The sequence below is a fragment of the Lacerta agilis genome, chromosome 2, assembly GCF_009819535.1.
Source record: "Lacerta agilis isolate rLacAgi1 chromosome 2, rLacAgi1.pri, whole genome shotgun sequence".
Lineage (NCBI taxonomy): Eukaryota > Metazoa > Chordata > Lepidosauria > Squamata > Lacertidae > Lacerta > Lacerta agilis.
The window spans coordinates 598,231-623,953 of NC_046313.1; the positions used below are offsets into that span (position 1 = coordinate 598,231).

The 25,723-nt window shown below is 44.7% G+C and overlaps 1 protein-coding gene across 3 annotated transcripts; it reads left to right on the forward strand.

The window, feature by feature from the left end:
• The first annotated feature begins 1,256 nt into the window (after positions 1-1,256).
• On the forward strand, positions 1,257-24,820 carry DSN1 (DSN1 component of MIS12 kinetochore complex). 3 transcript variants are annotated; one of them, XM_033136498.1, is made up of 12 exons: positions 1,257-1,304; positions 3,012-3,048; positions 4,568-4,625; positions 5,584-5,940; positions 8,526-8,599; positions 11,764-11,836; positions 13,080-13,167; positions 13,732-13,791; positions 14,237-14,308; positions 14,972-15,119; positions 15,594-15,681; positions 24,187-24,820. In XM_033136498.1, the coding sequence occupies exons 1-12, from the start codon at positions 1,273-1,275 to the stop codon at positions 24,282-24,284; spliced, it is 1,185 nt and encodes a 394-aa protein (XP_032992389.1). In that variant the 5' UTR covers positions 1,257-1,272; the 3' UTR covers positions 24,285-24,820. The 3 variants fall into 3 exon arrangements, with proteins under 3 accessions (XP_032992389.1, XP_032992382.1, XP_032992397.1); XM_033136491.1 differs by lacking the exon at positions 1,257-1,304 and having other exon boundaries at positions 2,812-3,048; XM_033136506.1 differs by lacking the exons at positions 1,257-1,304; positions 13,732-13,791 and having other exon boundaries at positions 2,812-3,048.
• Positions 24,821-25,723: the final 903 nt, after the last annotated feature.

The window sequence follows — 25,723 nt, forward strand, 5'->3', positions numbered from 1 at the left end:
CTAGTGTTATGTATTGGGTTTAACGCGTGTTATGATTCTAACCAATCGCAGAAGCGTAGGTGGACGAACGTTCTAATGGCAAGCTCTGCCAACTGCCAACTGCCAACTGGCACTTCTTGTTGGGGCTTTCAGAGTGTGTTCTTGTTTTAATATGGGAGTGAGCTGTTGAATAAATGAAGTTATTCTTCTGGACTTCTGACTTTTCCTGAATATTTAATAGCTAGTTTTAAATAAAAGGACACATTCTACTCATGTCAAAACAAGCTGATTCCCGGACTGTCCGTGGGCCGGATTTAGATGGCGATCGGGCCGCATCCGGCCCCCGGGCCTTAATTTGGGGACCCCTGCCTAAAGTCATGCTGCTGCTTTGCCCATCTGTCAAACTTCGGGTGCAGCAGATGGAAAGAAAACAACCTGGCTCCCGGGTGCAGGATTAAAGTCAAGGGGAAGTTCCTTTGCACTGTGTGAATCTGTGTGTTTTGCTACACTTCCAGAGGCGGCGTGGAAACCTGTGCCTCGTGGGGCTGCACAACCTTGTCCTCCTGGCGCGGAGTGGGTCCACTGGTGGCCGTTGGGCGCCTAAGAATATCTTGGAGCCAGGAGATTCCTCCCCCTCAGTCGGTAGCGGGTTCTGGTCCCACGTCGGCCAAAAAAATTCCTGCATGCCGGGGGGGGGGGGGTGATCTAAATGTCCCCGGCCGGGTCTGCAATTCTGTGGTTCTTAAGATTTATTACAGTTGCACACTGCCTGCCCTCCAAGGAGCTCAAGGCGGCGCACAGTGCCCTCTCCTCCCTTTTCTAAATCACCCACAACAACCCTGCGAGGTACGCCAGGCGGAGGTGAGTGAGCGAGTGACCGGCTCGAGGTTCACCCAGTGAGAACCATGCGAGGCCGAGGTGCGATTACCTGACGCTCTAACTCCTGCACCACGCTGCCCCTCTCGCTCTGGGGCTGCAGCAGCGGGAGAAGCGACGGCGCCTGTTCCGGGGCTCCTTTTCCGGCCCCGCCTCCCTCTCAATTCGGCGCATCGAGCCCTGAAGTCGCCTCGCCGCTTCTCAAACCTTTCTAGCTCTACGGCTTACCAACCGCGTCAGAGGAGGCGTGGAAGAGGAAGACGCGCATGCGTCGGGGTAAACCAAGAGCACAAGCCCCTCCCCGAAAAGAAACGGACGAGCCGGCTTCCCAGAAGGCTCTTGGGCCAAGGGCGGGTGGGACGCCGGCGCGCATGCGTGACGGCGGGCTAGTTTGATTCTGGCGGTGGCGACGTCGGAATGGCGGCGGCGGTGGAGTCTCGCCCCGGCAGGTGACGGAGGGAAGCGAGAGGGAGCCCGGCCGGGGGCTGCTTCCGCGGCTCGGTCTTTCGGGCGGCGGGGGCGGGGCGCTATTTGAGGGAGTCACTCCCCGTGCGGCGAAGGCCGTGTCTGTGGCCTCTCAGGGAAAACCCCTCCGCGCCTTTGAGGGAGGGATCCCAGGAGGTCATCCAGCCCAACCCCGAGTGATGCAGAGGGAGGCGCAGAAATAGGCAGGCAAAGCAGAGAAACGGGCGGCGCGCTATTCTGTGTTCCCGTTGCTGTTGTGTACTTGCCGCTGCTGTTCTGTCTGAAGCTGGTTATGACCCTCTTTATTTGGAAAACGTTCCATTTTAAGCAAGGGTTTGTTTCTGTTGCTGCCTGGTGTCTCGATTGCGAGCGCTGCTCTTGGTGTGCTTGCCTTTCTGGATGCTGTTTTTAAGTCTGTGTTATTTTATTTACAAATGTGTAAAGTACACTTTCATGTAGTAACAGAAGCAGAAGACATTAAGAAGAGGTGACAAGAATACACAGAGGAATTATACCAGAAAGATATGGAGGTCTCCTGCACCCTTGGTAGTGTGGTTGCTGACCTTCAGCCAGACATCCTGGAGAGTGAAGTCAAATGGGCCTTAGAAAGCACTGCTAATAACAAGGCCAGTGGAAGTGATGATATTCCAGCTGAACAATTTAAAATTTTAAAGGATTATGGTGTTAAGGTGCTACACTCAATATGCCAGCAAGATTGGAAAACTTGGTAGTGGCCAGAGGATTGGAGAAGATCAGTGTACATCCCAATCCCAAAGAAGGGCAGTGCTAAAGAATGCTCCAACTACCGCACAATTGTGCTCATTTCACACGCTAGCAAGGTTAAAATTCTACAAGGCAGGCTTAAGCACTTTGTGGACCAAGAACTCCCAGAAGTCCAAGCTGGATTTCAAAGATCAGATTTATCCATTCTGAAGGAAATCAGCCCTGAGTGCTGACTGGAAGGACTGATCCTGAAGTTGAGGCTCCAATACTTTGGCCACCTCATGAGAAGAGAAGACACCCTGGAAAAGACCTTGATGTTGGGAAAGATGGAGGGCACAAGGAGAAGGGGACGACAGAGGATGACATGGTTGGAAATTGTTCTCGAAGCTACCAACATGAGTCTGACCAAATTGTGGGAGGCAGTAGAGGATAGGCGTGCCTGGCGTGCTCTGGACCTTGGGGTCACGAAGAGTCAGACACGACTAAACGACTGAACAACAACAACAAAAACTTACATTTCATAGATATACTGTATAGCAAGATGGGCTACAACATAAATAATAAAGACAACGGCAATAGCCTTAAAAGCATCAATAAATACTGATTGGATTAAAAAAAACAGGGATTGCCGCAGGAAAGGGTCACTCTCCTGGAGACCAACCAACATCAGGGGTTGCATTGTTGCTGTTTTTTGTTTCCTTGGCTTCAGAAGGTGTTTTGACTAACCTTTTGGAGGGGAAGAATGGGGTTGAATATTTAAAAATAAATAAATTTCACTACAGAAAATGCTAATGATAACACAGATGTGTAACATGTAGGTGTTTTGCAAAAGTTAAGTGGAAGGTGAATTGGTCCTAGTTGTGGGAGCAGAATGCGGTGTGGGAGAAATGCAAGATGCAGTGCATGGGGTATTGGAGCAATGGGGTAGAAGCCCAAGGCTTAATTTTTGTTGTTGTTGAACTTTTCAGTACAGAAGACAGTCTTCCAAAGGGCATCACCCAACAGGTAATACAAGTGTTCTTTACCATCTATAAAGTGCATAAAACTTAATGCCGCAGTAACAAATTCCAAGCAATCAATACTTAGGGTTGCTACCTTGCTTTCCTGATGAATTCTTCATTTAAATAGTTGCAAGAAAATTGGAAACCCAACAGGCACAGCATTTTTGAGAATGCTGCATCTGTTCAATTGCTGCAGCTGTTAAAAGACATTAAGCTATGCTAAAAACATACATGGTGGCAATCCAATTTCTACTGTAGTAATAGGCCAATGTGTGTGAGCCAGTTAATAAAATAAGTATCTGTACATGACAAAAAGGCAATACCGGGCCCTTTCTTTGTAGCAGAAAAGTGGGGTGTTTAGTGTGAAGTGTATCTGTAACAAAGTGACAGGTCTGGCTTTGCATTTCCCTTTTTTTGGAAAAAAAAAAGCATGTCCGAATACCTTCTAGAGCAGTTGGGTACATGTGTGTATTATGTGAAATTGGGGCACTAATCATGTTTGAGGTCATGCCTGATTTTGGACAGTGTTGCAGGAAGGCATTTCTAATCTTCTTCAAGGGTAGCCTTACTTTTCTTTTTTAACTTATAGTGGGTAATTCCTATTATTTGAGGTAATTTTAAAATGCTCACTTTTTGCTCCAGATGTGGATCACATACGGAATGTAGTTTAATGGGAATGTGATGCATTTATAACAATACTGGAATATAAACAGTGTTTCTTTTCTAGTTTCTTGTCACAATGTCTGCCTAAATCTCCAGGCATCGGTTATCCCCCCCCCCCATATGTACGGATTATTACAGCTGCTCTTTGTGTTACTGGTTTTTGCTTGTGTCTCAATGGATGGATCATTGTTGCTTTTGGGTTTGTAAGCCACTGAGGTTTTAATCCTGTGCAAATTTTACTGGGTTGCATCCAGTGAATTTGTCCCATAAGGACTTCATTTTATGCAATGGGACTTGTCCTCCTCTCCTCTCCCCACCCTCCCATTCTGTTTTGCCCCTGCCCCGTCCAACTGTCTGGAGGAGATTTGGGAGCTGTGGGCATGCAAGGAAAGGAAGTCATGTTGCTTAGAGCAGTGTTTTTCAACCTTTTTTGGGCAAAGGGACACTTGTTTCATAAAAAAAATCATGAGGCACACCACCATTAGAAAATGTTAAAAAAATTAACTCTGTGCCTATATTGACTATATATAAAGTAATTTTTCAATTTTCCCCACGGCACACCAGGCAACATCGCGCGGCACACTAGTGTGCCGTGGAACAATGGTTGAAAAACACTGGCTTAGAGGGATGGAGGTCCTTGCACTAATGGGACAACGTCATTGGATACAACACGCTGAATTTGATGGGACTGCTTCCATGTAAAAAGTTATTACATTGAGCATTGAAGGTTGGGCTGAAACTTAGGAAGAAAATAATAAACCTTGCAAGATTACATCATTGCAAAACCCGTAGAATCCTGTGAGGAGGAAAAAAATGTCTGATAATAATTGTGTAATGAGAAATATTTATTTTTTGTTTAGAACTCTTCTAAAGAAAATCAGCCTGGCTTTGAAGATAGAAAAAATGTTGCAGCATTAGGTAAAGGAATTGATAGATTTTGAATTGTTTCACATGGTTACTGTATGCATGGATACTCTGTTGCTGAGGCAGGAGAAACTGAACAGTTCATTTCCAAACAAAATAGAAAATTCTTTCCAGTAGCACCTTAGAGACCAACTGAGTTTGTTCTTGGTATGAGCTTTCGTGTGCATGCACACTTCTTCAGATACACTGAAACAGAAGTCACCAGACCCTTAAAAATAGTGAGGGAGTGGGGAGGGGTATTACTCAGAAGGGTGGTGGGAATGGGTGATCAGCTGATAGGTGTGGACTAAGCAAGCAGGGATACTACCATTTAGCAATTTTTATTTTCCAACCTCCCATCTTCCTGGGGAGGCCCACCTGGCCATTCCATAGAGTCCTTTTGCAAACCCTTTTTTGTACTCCCTGACACTTACAACTGGAGGTTCATTTTACATGGCCATTGCTGCTGCTGATCCTGTAATTCTGTTTTTAGAAAAAGTTGTTTTGGCTTTTAAAATCTGATACATAGTTTTGATTGGGTTGCCTTTGCATTGTATTATCTTGTGAGCTGCCTTCACTGCCCCTGGTAGGTTGAAAGGCATGTTATATTTGCAGTAATAAATTTGATGTGCCTGTGGAAAAAGGAACTAGAACTAGTGTGCCTACACATTTCATGCCATGGTGTTTCAGCATGAACTTTGGCACTGATTGGCTTAGAAGCTGTTCTCAGGTAGCTGAAGTTCTCCTCTTCACCCTCTTGATCATTCAAACTGGTGGATCCACAGTGTATTCCTATGGCACCTTCAAGCCCTTTGTTATGCAAAATAAATTCACCCATTTATTAAATTCATGCACTAATTTAAATGTCAACTGCATGGTACTAATCTTTGTTGCCATTGTGTATACTTTGATCTGCACTTCATAGTATTTCAAGTTTTTTGTTTAGTGTTTCCTCTTTTCCCTTTTTTTTTAGAAAACGTGTGCAGTCAGGAGAAAATGGAGGCTGGATGTGCTTCTGAGCCAGATGACATTAGATTCAGCTGTGGTATCCAGAGTGACCCAGGAGCCAGTGACACTAAGGTGTTAGCAGAAACTGGCAAGAGAAAAGGCAATCTAAGCCCCAGTCCAAACAAAGGGGGTGCTCATAGCCCCAGCCCTAAGAAAGCATCTCTGCAGAATCTTGGTCCTGGATCGGGACAGGCTTCTACTTCATTTAACCAATCCTTTGGCCATCTCCCTAACCCACGAGTCGTGCGTCGTTCCTTGAATCGCTACAGTTTGAAGCTGGGCACTCGGAAGTCTCTGCCTCCTCTTCACATGGATGTTTCTGGTATGCTTTCAGCATAATGTCACAACTAAGCTGGGGCTAGGTTAATAATAATAATAATAATTTATTATTTGTACCCCGCCCATCTGGCTGGGCTTCCCCAGCCACTCTGGGTGGCTTCCAACAAAGATTAAAAATACATTAAAATGTCACACATTAAAAACTTCCCTAAACAGGGCTGTCTTCAGATGTCTTCTAAATGTCTAGTTGTTTATCTCTCTGACCCCTGATGGGAGGGCGTTCCACAGGGTGGGCGCCACTAACCGAGAAGGCCCCCTGCCTGGTTCCCTGTAGCTTTGCTTCTCGCAGTGAGGGAACTGCCAGAAGGCCGTCTTTGAATTGTGCTCAGAAACGTACTGGGAGCCAATGTAGGTCTTTCAGGACCGGTGTTATATGGTCTCAGCAGCCGCTCCCAGTCATGAGTCTAGCTGCCGCATTCTGGATTAGTTGTAGTTTCTGGGTCCCCTTCAAAGGTAGCCCCACATAGAGTGCATTGCAGTAGTCCAAGCGGGAGATAACCAGAGCATGCACCACTCTGGCGAGACAGTCCGCAGGCAGGTAGGGTCTCAGCCTGCGTACCAGATGGAGCTGGTGGACAGCTGCCCTGCATATAGAATTGACCTGCCCCTGCATGGACAGATGTGAATCCAAAATGACTCCCAGGCTGCGCAACTGGTCCTTCAGGGGCACAGTTACCCCATTCCGGACCAGGGAGTCTCCATACCTGCCCGCCTTCTGTCCCCCAAGAACAGTACTTCTGTCTTGTCAGGATTCAACCTCAATCCATTAGCTGCCATCCATCCTCCAACCGCCTCCAGGCACTCACACAGGACCTTCACTGCCTTCACTGGTTCCAATTTAAAAGAAAGGTGGAGCTGGGTATCATCTGCATATTGATGGACACCCAGCCCAAAACCCCTGATGATATTTCCTAGCGGCTTCATGTAGATGTTGAAATGCATGGGGGAGAGGACGGACCCCTGAGACACCCCACAAGTGAGAGCCCAGGGGTCTGAACACTCATCCCCCGCCCACCATTTTCTGGACACGGCCCAGGAGGAAGGAGCGGAACCACTGTATAATAGTGCTCCCAGCTCCCCTGGATGGTCCAGAATGATGTTATGATCAATTGTATCAAAAGCCACTGAGAGATCCAGCAGAACTAGGAAACAGCTTTCACCTTTGTCCCTAGCCCGCCGGAGATTATCAACCAGCGAGACCAAGGCAGTTGGAACTATAGAAGAAATATTCATTACTTACAGCAGCAGCTAAATGTATTATCCCAGAACAGATGCGGCCCTGCATTACTGGACTCGGTACCTCCATAAAAAGGGCCTTTCTGTTCTCTGGATAAAATTAATGTGCTCAGCTACATATAGACCCCTCACAGGTCTGCTACAGATGTAACACTTGTTCTCTGTAAACCATGATTTTCAATTTGGGAATCAACCTCAGAAGCACAGACCTCTGTGGAATGATTTCCCTTCCTCTTCCTTGGTGTTTATAATGCTTTTATGTTACATGTGTGCTGTTGCAAACAATACCTAACAAATCAGGTCCCCAAAAGGCACAACCACTTCAAATGATGGTTTCATTCGATCTCAGGAAAAACTGGCTTGCAGTGGTGCACTTGGGCTTCTGTTGTAGGTGACTCATAGGGACACACTGCCCATTGTTGATCTTTATTTATTTCCTAGATGGGTATTGTAGTTTTTCCTTAAAAATCCATGATATTGTGGAGGTGTGCCCCCCCTGAAAATCAGGAGAAAAAATAATTATATTTTGTAGGTTTTGACTGAAGATAGTGGATTGTGTGCAGTCAATGAACATTTCACGTGAGGGTTCTGTTCCCTGTCACCTCACACGTTGGCAGAACGCACATAAGTACATCCTACCCTGCCCCATTACGCCCTTTTAGTGACATTTTTGGTGATGTTTACGGTCGCTTCCGGGTTCAGTGCTGCACTTGATTGTGAGTCTTTTGGACAGGCATTAACCGGTCATCACTTGTAGTGTGTTCTGGATGGTAGCTGGAAGTGGCTTGTTTCTCAATAAGGTGGTGGTTATGACTGTACTTTGATATCCAAAAAGTGCACTTCCTGCATGGACTAGTAGAGACTTGTGTTAATGGCAGGATGAAATCCATTGTGGGAAACGTCTTTCAGGCCTCCTCCTCATGGGTCCAGAAGATGATTCAATTTCTCTAATTTGTGTTAAGGAAAGGCATATGTGTTACTCTTAATGGTGCAATGCTATTATACATGTCTGGAAGTAAGTATCAGTGTGATTAGTGTGTTTTACTCCCAGGCAAGTGTGTGTAGGATTGCAAGCCAGGTCAGTCACAAATGCTGGGCATAATGGGGAACCAGATGGGATATCCATAGTGTTATTGATGTGAAGAAACAATCTGTCTCCACGTCTGATAAAATTGTGGTGGATGGCAAATGGTTACAGCTTAGCAATCAGGTATGCTTTGATTACACAACTATTTAATGTACTGTACAGTAATGAAAAGATGTTAAAAATCCACAATTGAATTATCTGGCTAGTGTTATTGGACTTTAAGTGGTATTGTGCTTAACTTTCAGAACTGAGTAAAGCAATCAGCCTGGATTTGCCAGAGACAGACAGAATGGTGGAACTTCTCCACTCCAGCTTCCGGGTAAGACTGTCTGTCTCACAAGAAGGCTCTCCATTCTAGCCTCTCCTTTCTACTCTTTAATAGTGGTTGCTGCTGACCTTTAAAGCCCTAAACAGCCTCAGCCTTGTGTACCTGAAGGAGTGTCTCCATCCCGGACACCCGGGTACATCTCCTGAGGGCCTTCTGGTGGTTCCCTCACTGCGAGAAGCGAAGTTACAGAGAACCAGGCAGAGGGCCTTCTCGGTAGTGGCACCCACCCTGAAGGCAGCCCTGTATAGGGAAGCCTTTTAACGTGTAATGTGTATTATGCCTTTATATTTGTTGGAAGTAATAATAATAATTTATTATTTGTACCCCGTCCATCTCGCTGGGCTTCTCCAGCCACTCTGGGTGGCACCCAACAGAATTGATGATGATGATGATATTCTGAATCAAATGTTGTACTAAACTGTTATTTAATTTAATATCAGCATAATATTTCAACCATGTACAGTGGTACCCTGCAAGACGAATGCCTCGCACAACGAAAAACTCGCAAAACGAAAGGGTTTTGCGAGTTTTTAGTTGACTCGCGAGACGAATTCGTCTATGCCTATTTTTCGCTAGACGAATTCGTCTGGCGAGGTACCACTGTAAGCCGGCACCGGAAGATGGCAGGCACGATCCCACGGCCCCCTCCCTCCCTCCCGGAGCTGCGGCGCCGCGTTTTAAGACTGCAATGATCGCTGCAGTCTTAAAACGCGGCGCCGCGGAGCTTCGTTGCCGGTCGGGAGGGGGCCATGGGATCGCGCCCGATGGCGGGCACGATCCTACGGCCCCCTCCCTCCCTCCCGGAGCCTCGCGGCGCCGCGTTTTAATACTGCAGCGAGCGAACAGCAGCTTAAAACGCGGCACCGCGAGGCTCCGGGAGGGATGGAGGCCCCCCCGGACTTTTTCCCCATAGGAACGCATTAATTACATTTTAATGCGTTCCTATGGGAAAAGGTGCCTCGCAAGACGAAATTTCCGCAAGACGAAGAGTCTTGCGGAACGAATTAATTTCGTCTTGCGAGGCACCACTGTAAAGTGAACAGCAGTCAATAGTGGCATTAAGAACCATCCTCACTGTCATTAAAAAATGAAGAGAGACTTTAAGGCTCGAGTCGTCTTCTAGTCTTCTGTGAACCCCAAGAACTCATCAGTGCTAGAGTCAGGATTTAGGAAGCTCTGTCACTGACATCATGGTGACTAGCGCTACGTGCCTCAGAAAAGCCACAGTGAAGAACCTACTTCCAGCTTCTTACTTTCTGTGAGGATGCTGTGTCACTGGGTTTTACAGATCACCTTTAACATCAGTAACATCTCTGACCTTTAGCTGCTATACCAATGAAAAATTTGAGCATCTCTGATCTGTGACTTTTGACAGCTAGTCCCAGTTATTATTCTCTAATGGGGCGGGGGGGGGGAAGAGATGCACCCCATATGGTCCCAAATGCATGTATCCTTTGCTGTTTTTGATGCCCCTCATACAAAACCCTCTCACATTCAGAGCAAGGTTGGGCTTGCTCTCCTGGGTGTTGAATCAAGTCAAGGTTGCATGTGTGTGTTTGTTTTGAATAAAATAAAGGGGGTGTTGAATAAACTCAAGGGCTGTGTATGTGTGTTGAATCAAGTCAAGGTGTGTGTGTGTAGGGGGGTGTTGAATCAAATAAAGGGGTGGGGGATGTTGAAAAAACTAAAGGGCTGTGTGTGTGTGTGTTGAATCAAGTCAGGGTTGTGTGTATGTTTGTAGGGGGGTGTTGAATCAAATAAAGGGGTGGGGGTGTTGAATAAATTCAAGGGCTCTGTGTGTGTGTTGAATCAAGCCAGAGGGTGTGTGTTTTTGTGTGTGGGCCAGTAAAGGGGTGTTGAAGAGAAGCTGAAGGGCTCTGCGTGTGTGTGTGTGTGTTGGGGTTGGGGCAGCCCTCTGCCCCTTGCCGACACTGCATTCAACAAAGAGCAGCTGAGGGAAGCGACTTTCTTCCCGCCTTTCCCCTCTGAGACAAAGGCTCCCCTCACATCAGGCACGGCTCCTGCCTGGCAGCGACGGAGCTCCCGGCTGCTAACACGGGTGGGATGCTCTTTCCTCTCGCCCCTGACCGCCCGCCGCTCGAAAAGTGGAGCGCGTGGGCGGTGGCTTCGGAGGAGGAAGAGCAGCCTGGGGCAGCGGAGGAGATGCTTGACAGGGAGCGGCTCCCACCCGCCCCTCCTTCCCGGCTCCCTGTAAATGCACGCGCTCTGCTTCGCTCCACAGGGAGCCTTCGCTTCACAGGACGCACAGACATTTTACCTTTTAGGAGGGAAAAAGTGTGTCACATGGAGCGAAAAATACGGTATCCATTTCTGTCATGCTTTCCCCACATCATTGGAGTGCATTTCCTCTTCCAACTTGCTGGTGAAGTGTATTCAAATTAGCTTTAGAACCTCTGTCTCAGCAGTTGGTGGAGGCTCCAACTGCCCTCTTCTAGTTCTTTGCCCTATCACTTCATATGCCTATGGAGCTCTGGCTCAGATCCCAACTTCACTTGACTATTTCTTAGTTTCTCCACCCAAACTTGGGCACTGCCAACTCTTTACAGCTTGGCATTCCTTTCATCTGAAAGCTTTTTGTCTGCTGTCTCATATTTTTTTTAAAAATTGCCCAGTAATGTGCTGAGTGTGGTGCTTCAGCTAGCAGTCTTCATCTGAGGCTTGGTGGAAATCCAGTGGCAGGTATAGGCAGGGCCAGAGCCCCAGAGAGAGAGATGTGCCAGACACAGAAGCTGTTACCTAGCATTGACTAAGTTGGCTAACTTGCTTGAGGGCCTCCAAATCTATTTTATGTGGCCCCTCATGGCCCCAACTGACTTTTTATCTTTAACAAAAAAAAACACTCTAAGCAGTTTGCAACAGTATAAGCATGCAACAACACCTGGAGGATCACAGGTTGCTCATTCCTGGTATAGAGAATAAAAGGGCATTTGTGAGCACAGACGCTGCCTCGGCCACAATACTGAAAAGCCTGCATTGGTTTTTTGCTTGTGGCTCTTCTTTTCTTGTGTTGTTTGATATCTGCCTTGTTCCCTTTTAGTAGTTCTGGTAATACACTGTTCTCTATCTGAATGCTATGAACACTATGGAAGCAAATGCCCCCACTTACAAATATTTTTCTTTCCCCTCCCTCCTAGTACTCTGCCCGGAAACTTGAGTGCTCATTAAAGCAGACTGATGGTTTTGATCCTGAAACTTTTGAACAGAAAGGTGGGTCTTAACATCAGTTGACTTAAACAAAGAAGAAGTGTGGCATAGCTGAAGGATGCATGGAAGTCAGTTTTATTGGGGGCCTAAAAGTTATTCATGACTGCCTCGGAACTGAAGTAGCTTTGCAAAAGACGCAGGCCAGTAGTACATTGCTGCTGTTATACACCTTTGCTTTCCCTATAACCCCATTGCTTTAAATTGTTGAGCTTCAATTCTGGTGAAGTAATTGAGAAAGCTAGGACATCTGTTAATGATCTACCATAGGTGCATAGGAAATCCTGTGCAATACAGCAAGTCCACAACTTGTGTGTTTAGCTTGTGTGCATTCAGCTTTAGTTCTGTGGCAAAAAAAAGAAGAAAGGGGGCAGGGTTCTGGGAAGAATGACTTTTGGCAACCCCACCTGCCATTGAACCCACTGAGTTTTGACTATACACGATTTTGACTTCAGGTGCGATCCCTGGAACCTAGCCCCATGTAAGTTGCAGGCTTACTGTACTCCCATGTCTGTCTTTAGAATGCACTGGCTATCTTACTCTTGGTCTTCTGTGAACACTTTTCCATGTTGACTTCTTTGTGGAGAAAAGCCTCAAAAGAAAGGCCTTGACCCTGATGGAGAGGCCCTGCTTGGCATGCAGAAGGTCTGAGGCTCAATCCCCAACTGGGAAAGATGTCAGAAACCTTCTGTATTCCTGTGTGCCTTGGAACCTCTGTTCATTGCAGAGAATTCTGAGGTGTATTGTGGGGTGCATATCTGGTTCGTGCAGTGCTTTAGCTAGGAATATGAAATGAACTTACTCTAGGTGACCATGGTTCCGTTTGCCTGGTACTGTCTACTCCAGGGGTGGGGAGCCTTCAGCACTCTGTATGTTGCTGAACTACAACACCTGTCAGCCTCACCCAGCAGGGCCATATAAGCCGATAGGAATTGTAGTCCTACAAGGAGAGAGAGCCAGAGATTCCCTACTCCTGGTCTGCTGTCCAAGGCTGCACTCTAACGCTTAACCTTAACTGCGTGCAGAATTGAGCTATTGACCCTGCTGTCACATTATGTGAACATAGAATACACCCAAGAGCACACATAACACATTCTGGTAGTTGCATTGCAAAGCAAGGTTAGAAATGTTTGGCAAGCTGACTTGCTCCCTGGAACAGAGATGGAAAACAACTGTTTCAGCCCATATTAAGTTGGCACATCACATGGAATTTTTGTTTGCTATGATTTCTCTTTATCTCTACCTTCAGTGAACCTGCTTTCGGAAGATCTGAACCACTGTACAAAGAAACTCAAACTAGATGGAACTCTGCAAAAATGCCTTGAGGACTCCCAGGGGTAATGGCTACTAGCCCTTTGTCCCAATCGTGTTGAGCGATCCTACTTTGTACTTAACACAATCCTGGGTTGATTGCCTTCTTGGTTTTCACTTCTTCACATGAAGCTGTCACTCAGGCTAGTAAAATCTCAGCTAAGCTTCAGGCAATGGCCTGGGAGCAGCACCAGAAACTGCCTTTTTAAACAGGAGAGCAAGATACAGTAAACCCACAATTTGCACACATTTAATTTGTGCGCATTCAGCTTTACACACATGGTAATCATCAAACTTTATGAAGGTCGCAGACCAGCATAAGATAAAAATGTGAATAAAATATGCACATGGTAATTAAAAACAACAACAAATAGAAAGAGAGCAGGCTTCCGGGAAAAATGACTTTGGCAATCCCACCCTTCGTTGAACCCAGTGGGTTTGACTAAACATGATTTTGACTTTAGGTGCGATCCCCGGAACATAACCCTCATGTTAGTTGCGGGCCCACAGTACAACATCGCAGAATTACACTGAAGTTACAAGGAGTCTCTTTGTCATACTTCATAACCATTTAAGTCTTTCTATTTTAGGGGCTTAGCAGATCCAGCGCTGAATTCCATGGTGGCTGCCTTAAAGGAGACTACAGTCAGGTAAGACCTATCTAGGCTGGCATCTATGATTTTATTTTGAACATTTTATTCATATATCTTGGAACTTCTCGATAACTTGCAGAGGAGTATAAATTATGTGCAATCTTGTCCCATCAGAAGAAAGCTACTCAGTCCTGCCCTGCTTGTAGGGCGTACTAGAAGCTGAATAAAAGAAAGTCCTTCACGGGACACATAGTTAAAATATGCAACTCTCTTCCCCTGGAGGCAGTGATGGCCACTCATTCAGAGGGCTTTGAAAGAGGATTAGATCTGTGAAAGAGGTTGTGTTCTGCCTTCACAGACTGGAGGCAATGTTCTTCCTCCACGGTCGGAAGAAGTGTGCTTCTGAATATTAGTTGCTGGAAACCACAGAAGGGGAGGGCTCTTGTGCTCAGGCCTTGGCACTAAAGGAAACAGCCTGTTGTCCTTTCTCTTCATTCTCCAGGTTCTCTGCAGAGGATCAAGCCTGGGAGGAACTGCTTTTGTCTTACCAGAAAAATGCAGAGGATATATCCAGGTTAGAGCGACCATCTTTCCTTTGACAAGGCAACTGGAGGTGGTCACAAAACTGAACTTTGAGCAGAGCACCAGTAACCCAGAGGTTGTAAAATTAACTCAGTGAAAAGAAACTTGAGAAGCTTAAGGGGTGTGTGTGTGCAAAAGAACTAAATACAGACAGAAGTCCACAATATTTGCCTGACTTTGGTACCCAAGACAAAATTTGTCGTTGCCAGGGCCCTGGCTGTCTAGTCGTTCCTGACCTTATGCCTCCCTGAAGGTCGGGCATTTCCTTGCTTCATTTCCTAGTTCCAAGTTTGTAGCTAGAAAAAGGTGGTGGGGAGGCAGGGGAGGGACAGGACAATTATAGTGCCTCAGCAACACGCTGACCAAGCAATTCAGCTGTGAAGCCGGGAAAGGGGCAGGGATTATCATGCAACTGCATGGACTATTCTTACCACGATGATAGCAGACTCATCATGCTTGGCAGTTACACACTTACGTATGCATGCTCACAGTGCTAATACAAATGTGTATGCTAGATCAGTCTTTGAGCTGTATTGTGGCCTTGCCCCCAGAAATGAGCCTTGCTTCCTGATGTTAGTATGCTATGAGAAACTTGCTTCCTGATGTTAGTATGCTGGATGGCATCAGCTATTAAGCACTGAAACTTGACTTTTAGGCAGCTACAGGAGTACAAGTTGAAGCAAGTTCCAGAGGAGCCTTATAGCTATACTGGGGCATCCCAGGCCCATGTACTTCAAGCCAAGCCAGACTACCAGAAAATACTGGATTCTCAAGGAGAGATCTTTGACTACATGGAGCTAGTGGTGAGTCAAGCAATAAAGCTGAATGTTTGAAGATCCAGGGCAAACAAAAGGAAGACCTTATTCACAGTTAAATCATGAAAATATCACCACAAGCTGTAGTGATGGCCACAAAGAGGATTAGCAGAATTCACAGAGGATGAGGCTATCCGTGGCTCCTAGCCACAATTGCTGTGTTGTTGTAGTAGTTATATATGTATATATTTCATTCATTTATTTATTTATACCCCACCTTTTTCCCTTAAAGGTAAAAACTGCTAAAAACATAGTCCGATAGAATTAAGGTTTAAATGGAGCAGAAGGTGACAGGGTCCACTTGCCATGGAAAGGTGGCTTCTTATTTCTATTGCTTAATAGATCTGAATGCTCTTCTGAAAGGCAAATCCTAGGAATATCCAGATTAAACTGGAGGGGAAGTCTGTCCTTTCTTGGGATCCCATTGTTGGGTTCTGACCTTTAAAATGTTTGTTTCCTCAGCTGGATGAAGTCCATCAGATGGTGAAGGTTTGTCAAAGTTATATGGAAGACGTTACACGGTATCTTCAGAAGCTATCGGTGCAACTTGGTAAGCATTTCTTTTTAGCCATGCAGTGATTATGGCTGCTTAACCAGCAAATGTAAAATAGTGCCTTTAATACCCCCTCTTCTCCACATTAAAAGCATGTTCACTTGACATTTTTCTGATGCCTGGGGGTGCCCCCTGCATTAGAGAGTTCTGCAAGGGTGTATTTTGCTACATCTGCAGCATTTGGAATACGCTGCATATCCTGCGTGAACTTCATCTCAATTCCTTGATGAGTAGAAAACTGAAAGTGATCATTTGTTCTCAGATCTTACAAATTCAATTCAGATTTGATCTTTTCAGCCCTACCTGTAGTTGTTTATATTGGGTTTTTTAAAAAAAATATCCCTGGCTTGTAGGTCTGCTCTAATTAATATTTTTGAAGTTGCCAGGATTGTTGGATCTATGTAATAAAGGTCTCTCATGCAGAGTCCTGGGCTGATCTTTCCTATACTGCGAATTTCCATGTGCTTACATCCCCTAATTTTCAATGCTCATAGCTATTTGTCTTATACATGGAATGATGTAATGCTCCTTGACCATTATTTTTTAATGTATATTTTAATTGCTATTTTATTTTTAATTTTTAGGTAAGCTGGATTTTAACTTCTGACTTTTATTGATATTTTAAAGTATATTTTATATAACCTGTTTAGCAGTTTTTATGATTAGGTGGTTTACAGACTCTGTTAAATAGAAGTCTAGAAGGCAAATTATATTTGGGAGAGACAGAATACATGGAGAGAGAAAACTCCAAAACTACTTCAAGTAAAACGATGTAGACAATATAAAAAACCCCTCTTATGGGACGCAATGAAAGCGGTTACCAGAGGAGCTTGCATAAAAGAGAAAGCACTCCTTAAAAAACAAACCTCCTCTAAAATCAACCATTTAGAACAACACATCACCACTCTTTCAGCACACTACAAACAAACAGGATCTAAAAAACTCCTTCAACTTATAGAACAAAAAAGAAGAGAAATAGACTCCCTAGAAATTAACAAAACAATGATCAATATTTTATACTCAAAACAGTGTTTCTACGAATATGGAGGGAAAAACTCCAGACTGTTAGCAAATATATGTAGGAAAAAAACACTCAAGGCAAGAATATACTGCATTACCAAAAAAGATGGCAACACGACATTTCCCCCCAAAGAAATAACTGCAGAATTTGCAAAATTCTACTCCAACCTATACACCTCCCATAACCCACCTGAGAAGGAAACCAGAGAATTCCTAACAGAGATGAACATACCCACTCTAACTAACGAGGAACAAGAATTCATGGACAGTTCCATCACCCCAGAGGAAATAGACACAATCCTCAAAAACATAAAACCACACAAAGCCCCAGGCCCAGATGGCTTCACAGCAGAATTCTATAAGAAACTCAAAGAACCCCCGATGCCCTACATGACACGCCTGTTTAATGATATCATGAAAGGAGGGCCCATCCCCAAAACCTGGACCCTTTCCAAAATAGTCTCCATCCAAAACCATTGAAGGACAGCCTCAAAGTAGAATCATACCGCCCAACCTCATTGATAAACCAAGACTACAAAATATTCACATCAATCTTGGCCAACCGCCTGAAAAAATTCTTATCCAAGTTAATAGCCCCAGACCAGACTGGCTTTGTCCCTGGTCGCAATATTACAGACCCCATCAGGAAACTACTGAACCTAATTGAACACAACAAGGCAACTCCCATTGAGAATTATGTCCCTTGTTGTTGTTCAGTCGTTCAGTCGTGTCCGACTCTTTGTGAGCCCATGGACCAGAGCACGCCAGGCACCCCTATCCTCCACTGCCTCCTGCAGTTTGGCCAAACTTATGCCAGTCGCTTCGAGAACACTGTCCAACCATCTCATCCTCTGTCGTCCCCTTCTCCTTGTGCCCTCCATCTTTCCCAACATCAGGGTCTTTTCCAGGGAGTCTTCTCTTCTCATGAGGTGGCCAAAGTACTGGAGCCTCAACTTCAGGATCTGCCCTTCCAGTGAGCACTCGGGGCTGATTTCTTTAAGGATCTTTTTGCAGTCCATGTGACTCTCAAGAGTCTCCTCCAGCACAATAATTCAAAAGCATCAATTCTTCGGCAATCAGTCTGCTTTATGGTCCAGCTCTCACTTCCATACATTACTACTGGGAAAACCATAGCTTTAACTATACGGACCTTTATCGGCAAGGTGATGTCTCTGCTTTTTAAGATGCTGTCTAGGTTTGTCATTGCTTTCCTCCCAAGAAGCAGGTATGTTTTAATTTTGTGACTGCTGTCGCCATCTGCAGTGATAATGGAGCCCAAGAAAGATAATGGAGCTCACTACCTCCATTTCTTCCCCTTCTATTTGCCAGGAGGTGATGGGACCAGTGGCCATGATCTTAGTTTTTTTGATGTTGAACTTCAGACCATATTTTGTGCTCTCCTCTTTCACGCTCATTAAAAGGTTCTTTAATTCCTCCTCACTTTCTGCCATCAAGGTTGTGTCATCAGCATATCTGAGGTTGTTGATGTTTCTTCCGGCAATCTTAATTCCGGTTTGGGATTCATCCAGTCCAGCCTTTCGCATGATGAATTCTGCATATAAGTTAAATAAGCAGGGAGACAGTATACAGCCTTGTCGTACTCCTTTCCCAATTTTGAACCAATCAGTTGTTCCATATCCAGTTCTAACTGTAGCTTCTTGTCCCACATAGAGATTTCTCAGGAGACAAATGAGGTGATCCGGCACTCCCATTTCTTTAAGAACTTGCCATAGTTTGCTGTGGTCGACATAGTTAAATGCTTTTGCGTAGTCAATGAAGCAGAAGTAGATGTTTTTTCTGGAACTCGCTAGCTTTCTCCATAATCCAGCGCATGTTTGCAATTTGGTCTCTGGTTCCTCTGCCCCTTCGAAATCCAGCTTGCACTTCTGGGAGTTCTCAGTCCACATACTGCTTAAGCCTACCTTGTAGAATTTTAAGCATAACCTTGCTAGTGTGTGAAATGAGCGCAATTGTGTGGTAGTTGGAGCATTCTTTGGCACTGCCCTTTTTTGGGATTGGGATGTAGACTGATCTTCTCCAGTCCAAACTTGCTGGCATATTGAATGTAGCACCTTAACAGCATCATCCTTTAAAATTTTAATTAATTCAGCTGGAATATCATCACTTCCACTGGCCTTGTTATTAGCAGTGCTTTCTAAGGCCTGTTTGACTTCACTCTCCAGGATGTTTGGCTCCAGGTCAGCAACCACATTACCCGGGGTGTATAAGACCTCCATATCTTTCTGTTATAATTCCTCTGTGTATTCTTGCCACCTCTTCTTGATGTCTTCTGCTTCTGTTAGGTCCTTCCCACTTTTGTCCTTTATTATGGTAATCTTTGGACAAAATGTTCCTTTCATATCTCCAATTTTCTTGAACAGATCTCTGGTTTTTCCCATTCTGTTGTTTTCCTCTATTTCTTTGCATTGCTCGTTTAAGAAGGCCCTCTTGTCTCTCCTTGCTATTTTTTGGAAATCTGCATTCAGTTTCCTGTATCTTTCACTATCTCCCTCGCATTTTGCTTGCCTTCTCTCCCCCGCTATTTGTAAGGCCTCATTGGACAGCCACTTTGCTTTCTTGCATTTCCTTTTCATTGGGATGGTTTTCGTTGCTGCCTCCTGTATAATGTTACGAGCCTCCATCCATAATTCTTCAGGCACTCTATCCACCAAATCTAAATCCTTAAACCTGTTCCTCACTTCCACTGTGTATTCATAAGGGATTTGATTTAGATTGTATCTTATTGGCTCAGTGGTTTTTCCTACTTTCTTCAGTTTAAGCTGGAATTTTGCTATAAGAAGCTGATGGTATGAGCCACAGTCAGCTCCAGGTCTTGTCTTTGCTGACTGTATAGAGCTTCTCCATCTTTGGCTGCAGAGAATATAATCAATCTGATATCGATGCTGCCCATCTGGTGATGTCCATGTGTAGAGTCGTCTCTTGTGTTGTTGGAAAAGAGTGTTTGTGATGAGCAGCTTGTTCTCTTGACGGAACTCTATTAGTCTTTGCCCTGCTTCGTTTTGATCTCCAAGGCCAAACTTACCAGTTGTTCCTTTTAGCTCTTGACTCCCTACTTTAGCATTCCAATCCCCTATAATGAGAAGAACATCCTTCTTTGGTGTCATTTCTAGAAGGTGTTGTAAGTCTTCATAGAATTGGTCAATTTCAGTTTCTTCAGCACCGGTAGTTGGTGCATAAACTTGGATTACTGTGATGTTAAAAGGTCTGCCTTGGATTCGTATTGAGATCATTCTATCATTTTTGAGATTGCATCCAAGTATAGCTTTCGCCACTCTTTTGTTGACTATGAGGGCCACTCCATTTCTTTTACAGGATTCTTACCCACAGTAGTAGATATGATAGTCATCCGAACTGAATTCGCCCATGCCCGTCCATTTTAGTTCACTGATGCCTAGGATGTCAATGTTTATTCGCGCCATCTCATTTTTGACCATATCCAGCTTACCAAGGTACATGGTTCTTACATTCCAGGTTCCTATGCTATATTTTTCTTTACAGCATCGGACTTTCCTTTCGCTTCCAGGCATATCCGCAACTGAGCGACCTTTCGGCTTTGGCCCAGCCGCTTCATCAGCTCTGGATCTACTTGTACTTGTCCTCCGCTCTTCCTCAGTAGCATGTTGGATGCCTTCCAACATGAGGGGCTCATCTTCCAGCGTCATAACTTTTCTATGCCTGTTGTCTTTGTCCATGGAGTTTTCTTGGCAGGGATACTGGAGTGGCTTGCCAGTTCCTTCTCCAGGTGGATCACATTTAGTCTAAATTCTCCGCTATGACCTGTCCATCCTGGGTGGCCCTACATGGCATAGCTCATAGCTTCTCTGAGTTATTCAAGCCCCTTTGCCACAACAAGGCAGTGATCCATGAAGGAGATTAGGTCCCTAGACATCCTCAAAGCTTTTGATTGCCTAGAATAGAAATACCTATCAGCAGTACTAACTAGCATGAAATTTGGCCCCAACTTCCTACAAACCATCAAACAAATATACTCCCAAGCCTCAGCAAAATGCAGAATTAATAATATGGACTCAAATACCATAACAATCGAAAGAGGCACAAAACAAGGATGCCCACTATCTCCCCTCATATTTATCCTGGTGCTGGAACCCGTAGCAATCCGAATCCGAGCAACCACAGACACCAAGGGGTGGAAAGAAAAAGCAGAACCTATAAATTAGGACTTTTTGCAGACGACCTAATGGTCACAACACCAGATCCCTCAAACACAGCATCCTCCCTAATCAGAGAACTCAACACATTTGCAACTGTGTCGGGTCTACAACACCCCCCCCCTCACATCCAAAGAGAACTCACTAACATCACCAAGATAAAATTCTCTCACACCAAGTTCAGATACCTAGGGGTACAAATAACAAAAAAAACCTCAACAAATTATACCTCCAGAACTATAAACCCCAATGGCAACAAATAAACAAATACTTAAAGAGCTGGAACAACATGAATTTCACTCTCTCAGACAAAATAACCATGATCAAAATGATCACCCTCCCAAAACTAACCTACCTGTTCCAAACCCTCCCACTCTGGATTTGTAGCCTTATTTACCCCTACGGGTTCCCATGGTTGCGCCCGGTGAGAAAACATGGGAGCAGTCAAAAGACACGAGGCTTCTGGCTTCAAAGGGAGAAAGATTTATTCTGCATGCAGAAGGCACTTGCGGTGTTCAGACATCCAAGCAAGTACAAAAGTTAGTCAGTTTACCAGCAGTTCTTATACAGTTTTCCAACTCATTCTCCCCACCTTCGGAATCTCCACCTAAAAGTGGGTGCACGCAAGTGGGGTCAGGGGTTATTGTATACAGGAATAGAGGGGGACCTTGATCTGATGTTCATCAGAGTTACGCTGTTTAGAGACCTTGGTCTGCAGCCCATCATTACATGCATTGTCTATACCTCACTGACACGGGTAACCTCCTACCCTAATACAATGTTTTAGAATCTTTGAGAGGCCTCTCCAACCCCTATATTTTGTCTATGCTTTAATACATCATTTTGTGATAAAGGATTCTCTTTCAGGGTCGTCTTTCTTTCTAGCAGGCTATCTATCCTGCTTTACCTTCCTGTGTTTTGGTGACTTTAGACCTTCCTTATTATCTGAAATGCTTAGCAGAGCACTAATGGGTTTTCAGGTCTTTAGGTGAAGGTGGAATGGCAAGCCTCTCACTTAACTGCATTTAGTTTTTGGGATGCTAAAATCCCTCTTATAAAAGGGAGCCTTTTTAGCAGCACTGACCAGCTCACAATAAGAATTATACAAAAGATATAAACTTATACCAAAGCAGGCTTCAGCTAAATATTTGCAAAAACACAAAAACTATAATTTGGTCACCTCACTCTCCAGATTCCCCCAACCCAACTCCGCAAATGGCAGGGAAAACTACATAAAAATCCTCTCACACAAAAAACCAAGAATAAGCACCAAATACCTACACCTCCCCACCTCAGAAGGAGGATGGGGAATCCCCAATATAGAAGCATACTACAGTGCCAACCAAATACGTCATATAATCCCATATATACTAGAAGACGAGACAAAACAATGGATACAACTGGAAAGGGACACAATTGAAAATATCTGCACCACAGCATACCCACTCCTCCCAAACAAACTAAGAAAAATCCCCACAACACTTAACAGGTACACACAAACCATGTTCAAAGTTTGGAAGGCAGAAACAGGCAAAATATCCCCAACCCCTTCCCCACTAATTCCCCTGGCCTACCATCCTCTATTCCAGTGTTTTTCAACCTTTTTTGGGCAAAGGCACACTTGTTTCATGAAAAAAATCACGAGGCACACCACCATTAGAAAATGTTAAAAAAAAAATAACTCTGTGCCTATATTGACTATATATAAAGTAATTTTTCCATTTTTCCCACGGCACACCAGGCAACATCTCGCGGCACACTAGTGTGCCGCGGAACAGTGGTTGAAAAACACTGCTCTATTTCACCATGCAGCACAAAACCTCCAAACCAAAACCTGGCAATCCAAAGGCCTATATCACCTAATAGACTTTTAGAAAAATAACAAACCTCTGTCAACACAAGAAATACAGGACAAATTAGAAGACACCCAAGTGCCCTGGTTAACACAACACCAGTTACATGCCCTCTTAATCCAGCAGTAAAATCAGCAGCAACTAGACCCCTGACAACCTTCGAAAACCTCATTCTAATGACAAAGGGACGCGGCAGAGGGCTGGTATCCGCAATATACAAAATTCTACTCAAAAATCCCACGAGCTCCCTAGACACAATCAATAAACAATGGGAGGATGACATAGAATACGAAATCAACCCCACCCAATGGACCAGAATGTGGTCTAAACCCCTTTAAATCCATATCAACAAAAAGAAGAGAACTCACCCTAAAACTAACCTACAGATGGTATCTAACGCCAAGAAAATTAGTGCTAATACACCCAGGAACCTCACCAAAATATTGGAGAGGGTGCACCTCCACAGGCACATACTTCCACATGTGGTGGGAGTGCCCCAAAATCCAAACATTCTGGACAACAACCACACGAGAAATAGGTAAGATAACCAAACAAGTGTTAGAAACCACCCCTGAATTGGTCTTACTAAACATCTTCCAAGACAGTAATGCCTACTTACAACACAAAGAACTCACAATCCATTTACTCTCAGCAGCCAGAAACATCATAACCAGACACTGGAAAGACGTTTCAGGAGTAAACATGGACCAATGGTACCAAGTAGTACGGGAAACAGCCCTACTGGAAAAACTAACCAGTAACCTGAAACTGACACGGGGACAAACAGAGGGAAGACACCTTCACCCCGGTATGCTTCCCCTTCATCACACACACAGCCCAACAAGACAATGACAAAAAATCTATCGACAGCATACAAATCAATATGGCTAACCTGATCCAAAACACCCACCAACCCCACTCACACAGGAAGCAAAAGCTCACTACAGCCAACCACAAATGAACAATCACACCCTACACCAATCCCAACCTCTCTCACCGCCAAAGAAACACAACAGAGAACCTACACAATCAACGCTGACACCAAACCCTACATATATTAAGGATAATAGAAACATCGTCACCCCACCTCACCCATCCCACTCACTTTCTTTCCCTCTTCTCTCCCTAATGTCTCAACAACCAAAACTGATTTGTAAAAATGCTACATGAAAAAAATACGAGAGAGACATTGCACACACTTTTGAAAATCTTTAATAAAAAAAATACATGGAGAGAGAGGACTTTGGCTTAGTCCACAGAGACGATGTGGCAATTCCACAACTTAATCTAATCAAAAAGCTAGCTATTCCTCTTACAAACATGAAGCCTTGCAAATAAATAATTTGCCATAAATGTGCAATCTGGTGGTCTTTGTTTTTGCTGTATTCTAACCATAAGAAACTTCTGGAGGCAACTAAGGATTCTTGTTTCAATTTCAGCATCAGGGACTTTCCAGAACTTAGAAAATTCACCAGCCCGGAAACTGCTCAGACTCCCCCTGACAACCCCATCTGTGATCCAGCCCCCAGAGGGGTAGAGTTGCATTGTTCTTCCATTTGCAAGCTTGGGATGCAACTCGGCAGCTGTCCACTTCTCAGCACTATGGCCTGTTTTGGGTTTTCTGTTCTATCTTATTTGATCTGCACTTCAGGGACGGTGGCATTCTTGCCCTGCAGCGCGAAAGGATGGGGCAGATGAAAATAATGTTCTATCCTATTGGACAGATCCTTGCTGGACAGGAGTACTTCCATTCTTCCAACCAAATAAGAAAATGCTTACCCTCCCCCAATTTGAGTGAAGCACAGTACACTCATCCTTTGTGGAACTTAAAAGAAGATGACAATGGATTTTCCAGTCACAATCCTGACTGCAGCTGTAAAATGGTACTGGCTTTTATTTTCTCTTTTCTAACTCACAGGTTTGACCTGATAGGTAATAGGAGTCCAACTTGAAACACTTGGTAATGGCTGCAGATCACAGCTGTGTGTGTGTGTGTGTGTGTGTGTGTGTGTGTAAAATATGATGCCAAGGTTTTATCCACAGAGCTAAAATCAGATAAAACTGTCCAATGCTTTTCATTCAACTTTTTATACCCACAGGTGAAAGTATGTATGTAGTCCATAACCAGTAGGGGCATCTTACCCATAGAGGCTAGTGGTACGGGGTGCCAAGTTCTGGAGGGTGCCAGGGAAGAGGCGGAGGCTGGATGCGGCACTACCCGGCATCAGCTCACTGCCCTTGCCCACCTCCGCCATGCCAAAGCAGCGCTGCGCCCAGAGCCTCCGTCTGCCGTGGCCACCGCAGCACGAAGTGGCTAGCTGAGCCAGGAGCTGCTGTGGCCAGCCTCTGCCTCTTACCTGCCAGAGGAGCCACCCTCCAGCCGCTGCCAGCCTCCTCCAGGGAAACCAGGTCGGCGCGCGCCAGAGGGAGCTTTGCACTTAAAAATTTGTCCTAAATCATAAGTTGCTGAGGACTGCAGGAAAATTTCTCCTCCCATGTATACTGGTGAAAGGAAAGAAGAGAAGAACAAACAGCAGCAACAGAACCTTTATTTTCTCTGCATTTGGGGCTCAAGTTGGCTCCCATGCTTTGTAAACATTTTTGCACCTTTGTCTAATTCCACTCTCTTAAGGTATTGTTTTACTGTTGCCTGGTAGCTGGTCTTTTACAGCCGTGTCCAGTTATTCGAGAACTTAAGTAAACAGCCAACTGTATATCCTTGAATTGCTAGCATTGCCAGTGGCTTGTCATGCAGAGTATGATTTCCTTTTATTTGTTTATTTTTAAAGGAATGAAACTGACTGACAAACAAACAAACAAACAGTTTTCTCAATAGCAATTAAAAATGGAGCAAAATCCTTTGGTGCAAAGATAATATTAAATATTTTGCAGATCTAGCCATAGCTCTTAGAAGCTATGCTTTTATAATGTTGCTCTTTTGTCTCAAGCGTTTTGTTTTGTGTTCCAGTTGCTATT

Excerpts from the sequence above, each read along its gene's own strand:
- DSN1 (XM_033136491.1), top strand. The coding sequence starts at position 2,938 with ATGCAGTGCATGGGGTATTGGAGCAATGGGGTAGAAGCCCAAGGCTTA. Across the intron at positions 11,837-13,079 it reads TGAAACTTTTGAACAGAAAG|TGAACCTGCTTTCGGAAGAT; the intron begins GTGGGTCTTAAC and ends CTCTACCTTCAG. Across the intron at positions 13,792-14,236 it reads TTAAAGGAGACTACAGTCAG|GTTCTCTGCAGAGGATCAAG; the intron begins GTAAGACCTATC and ends TTCATTCTCCAG.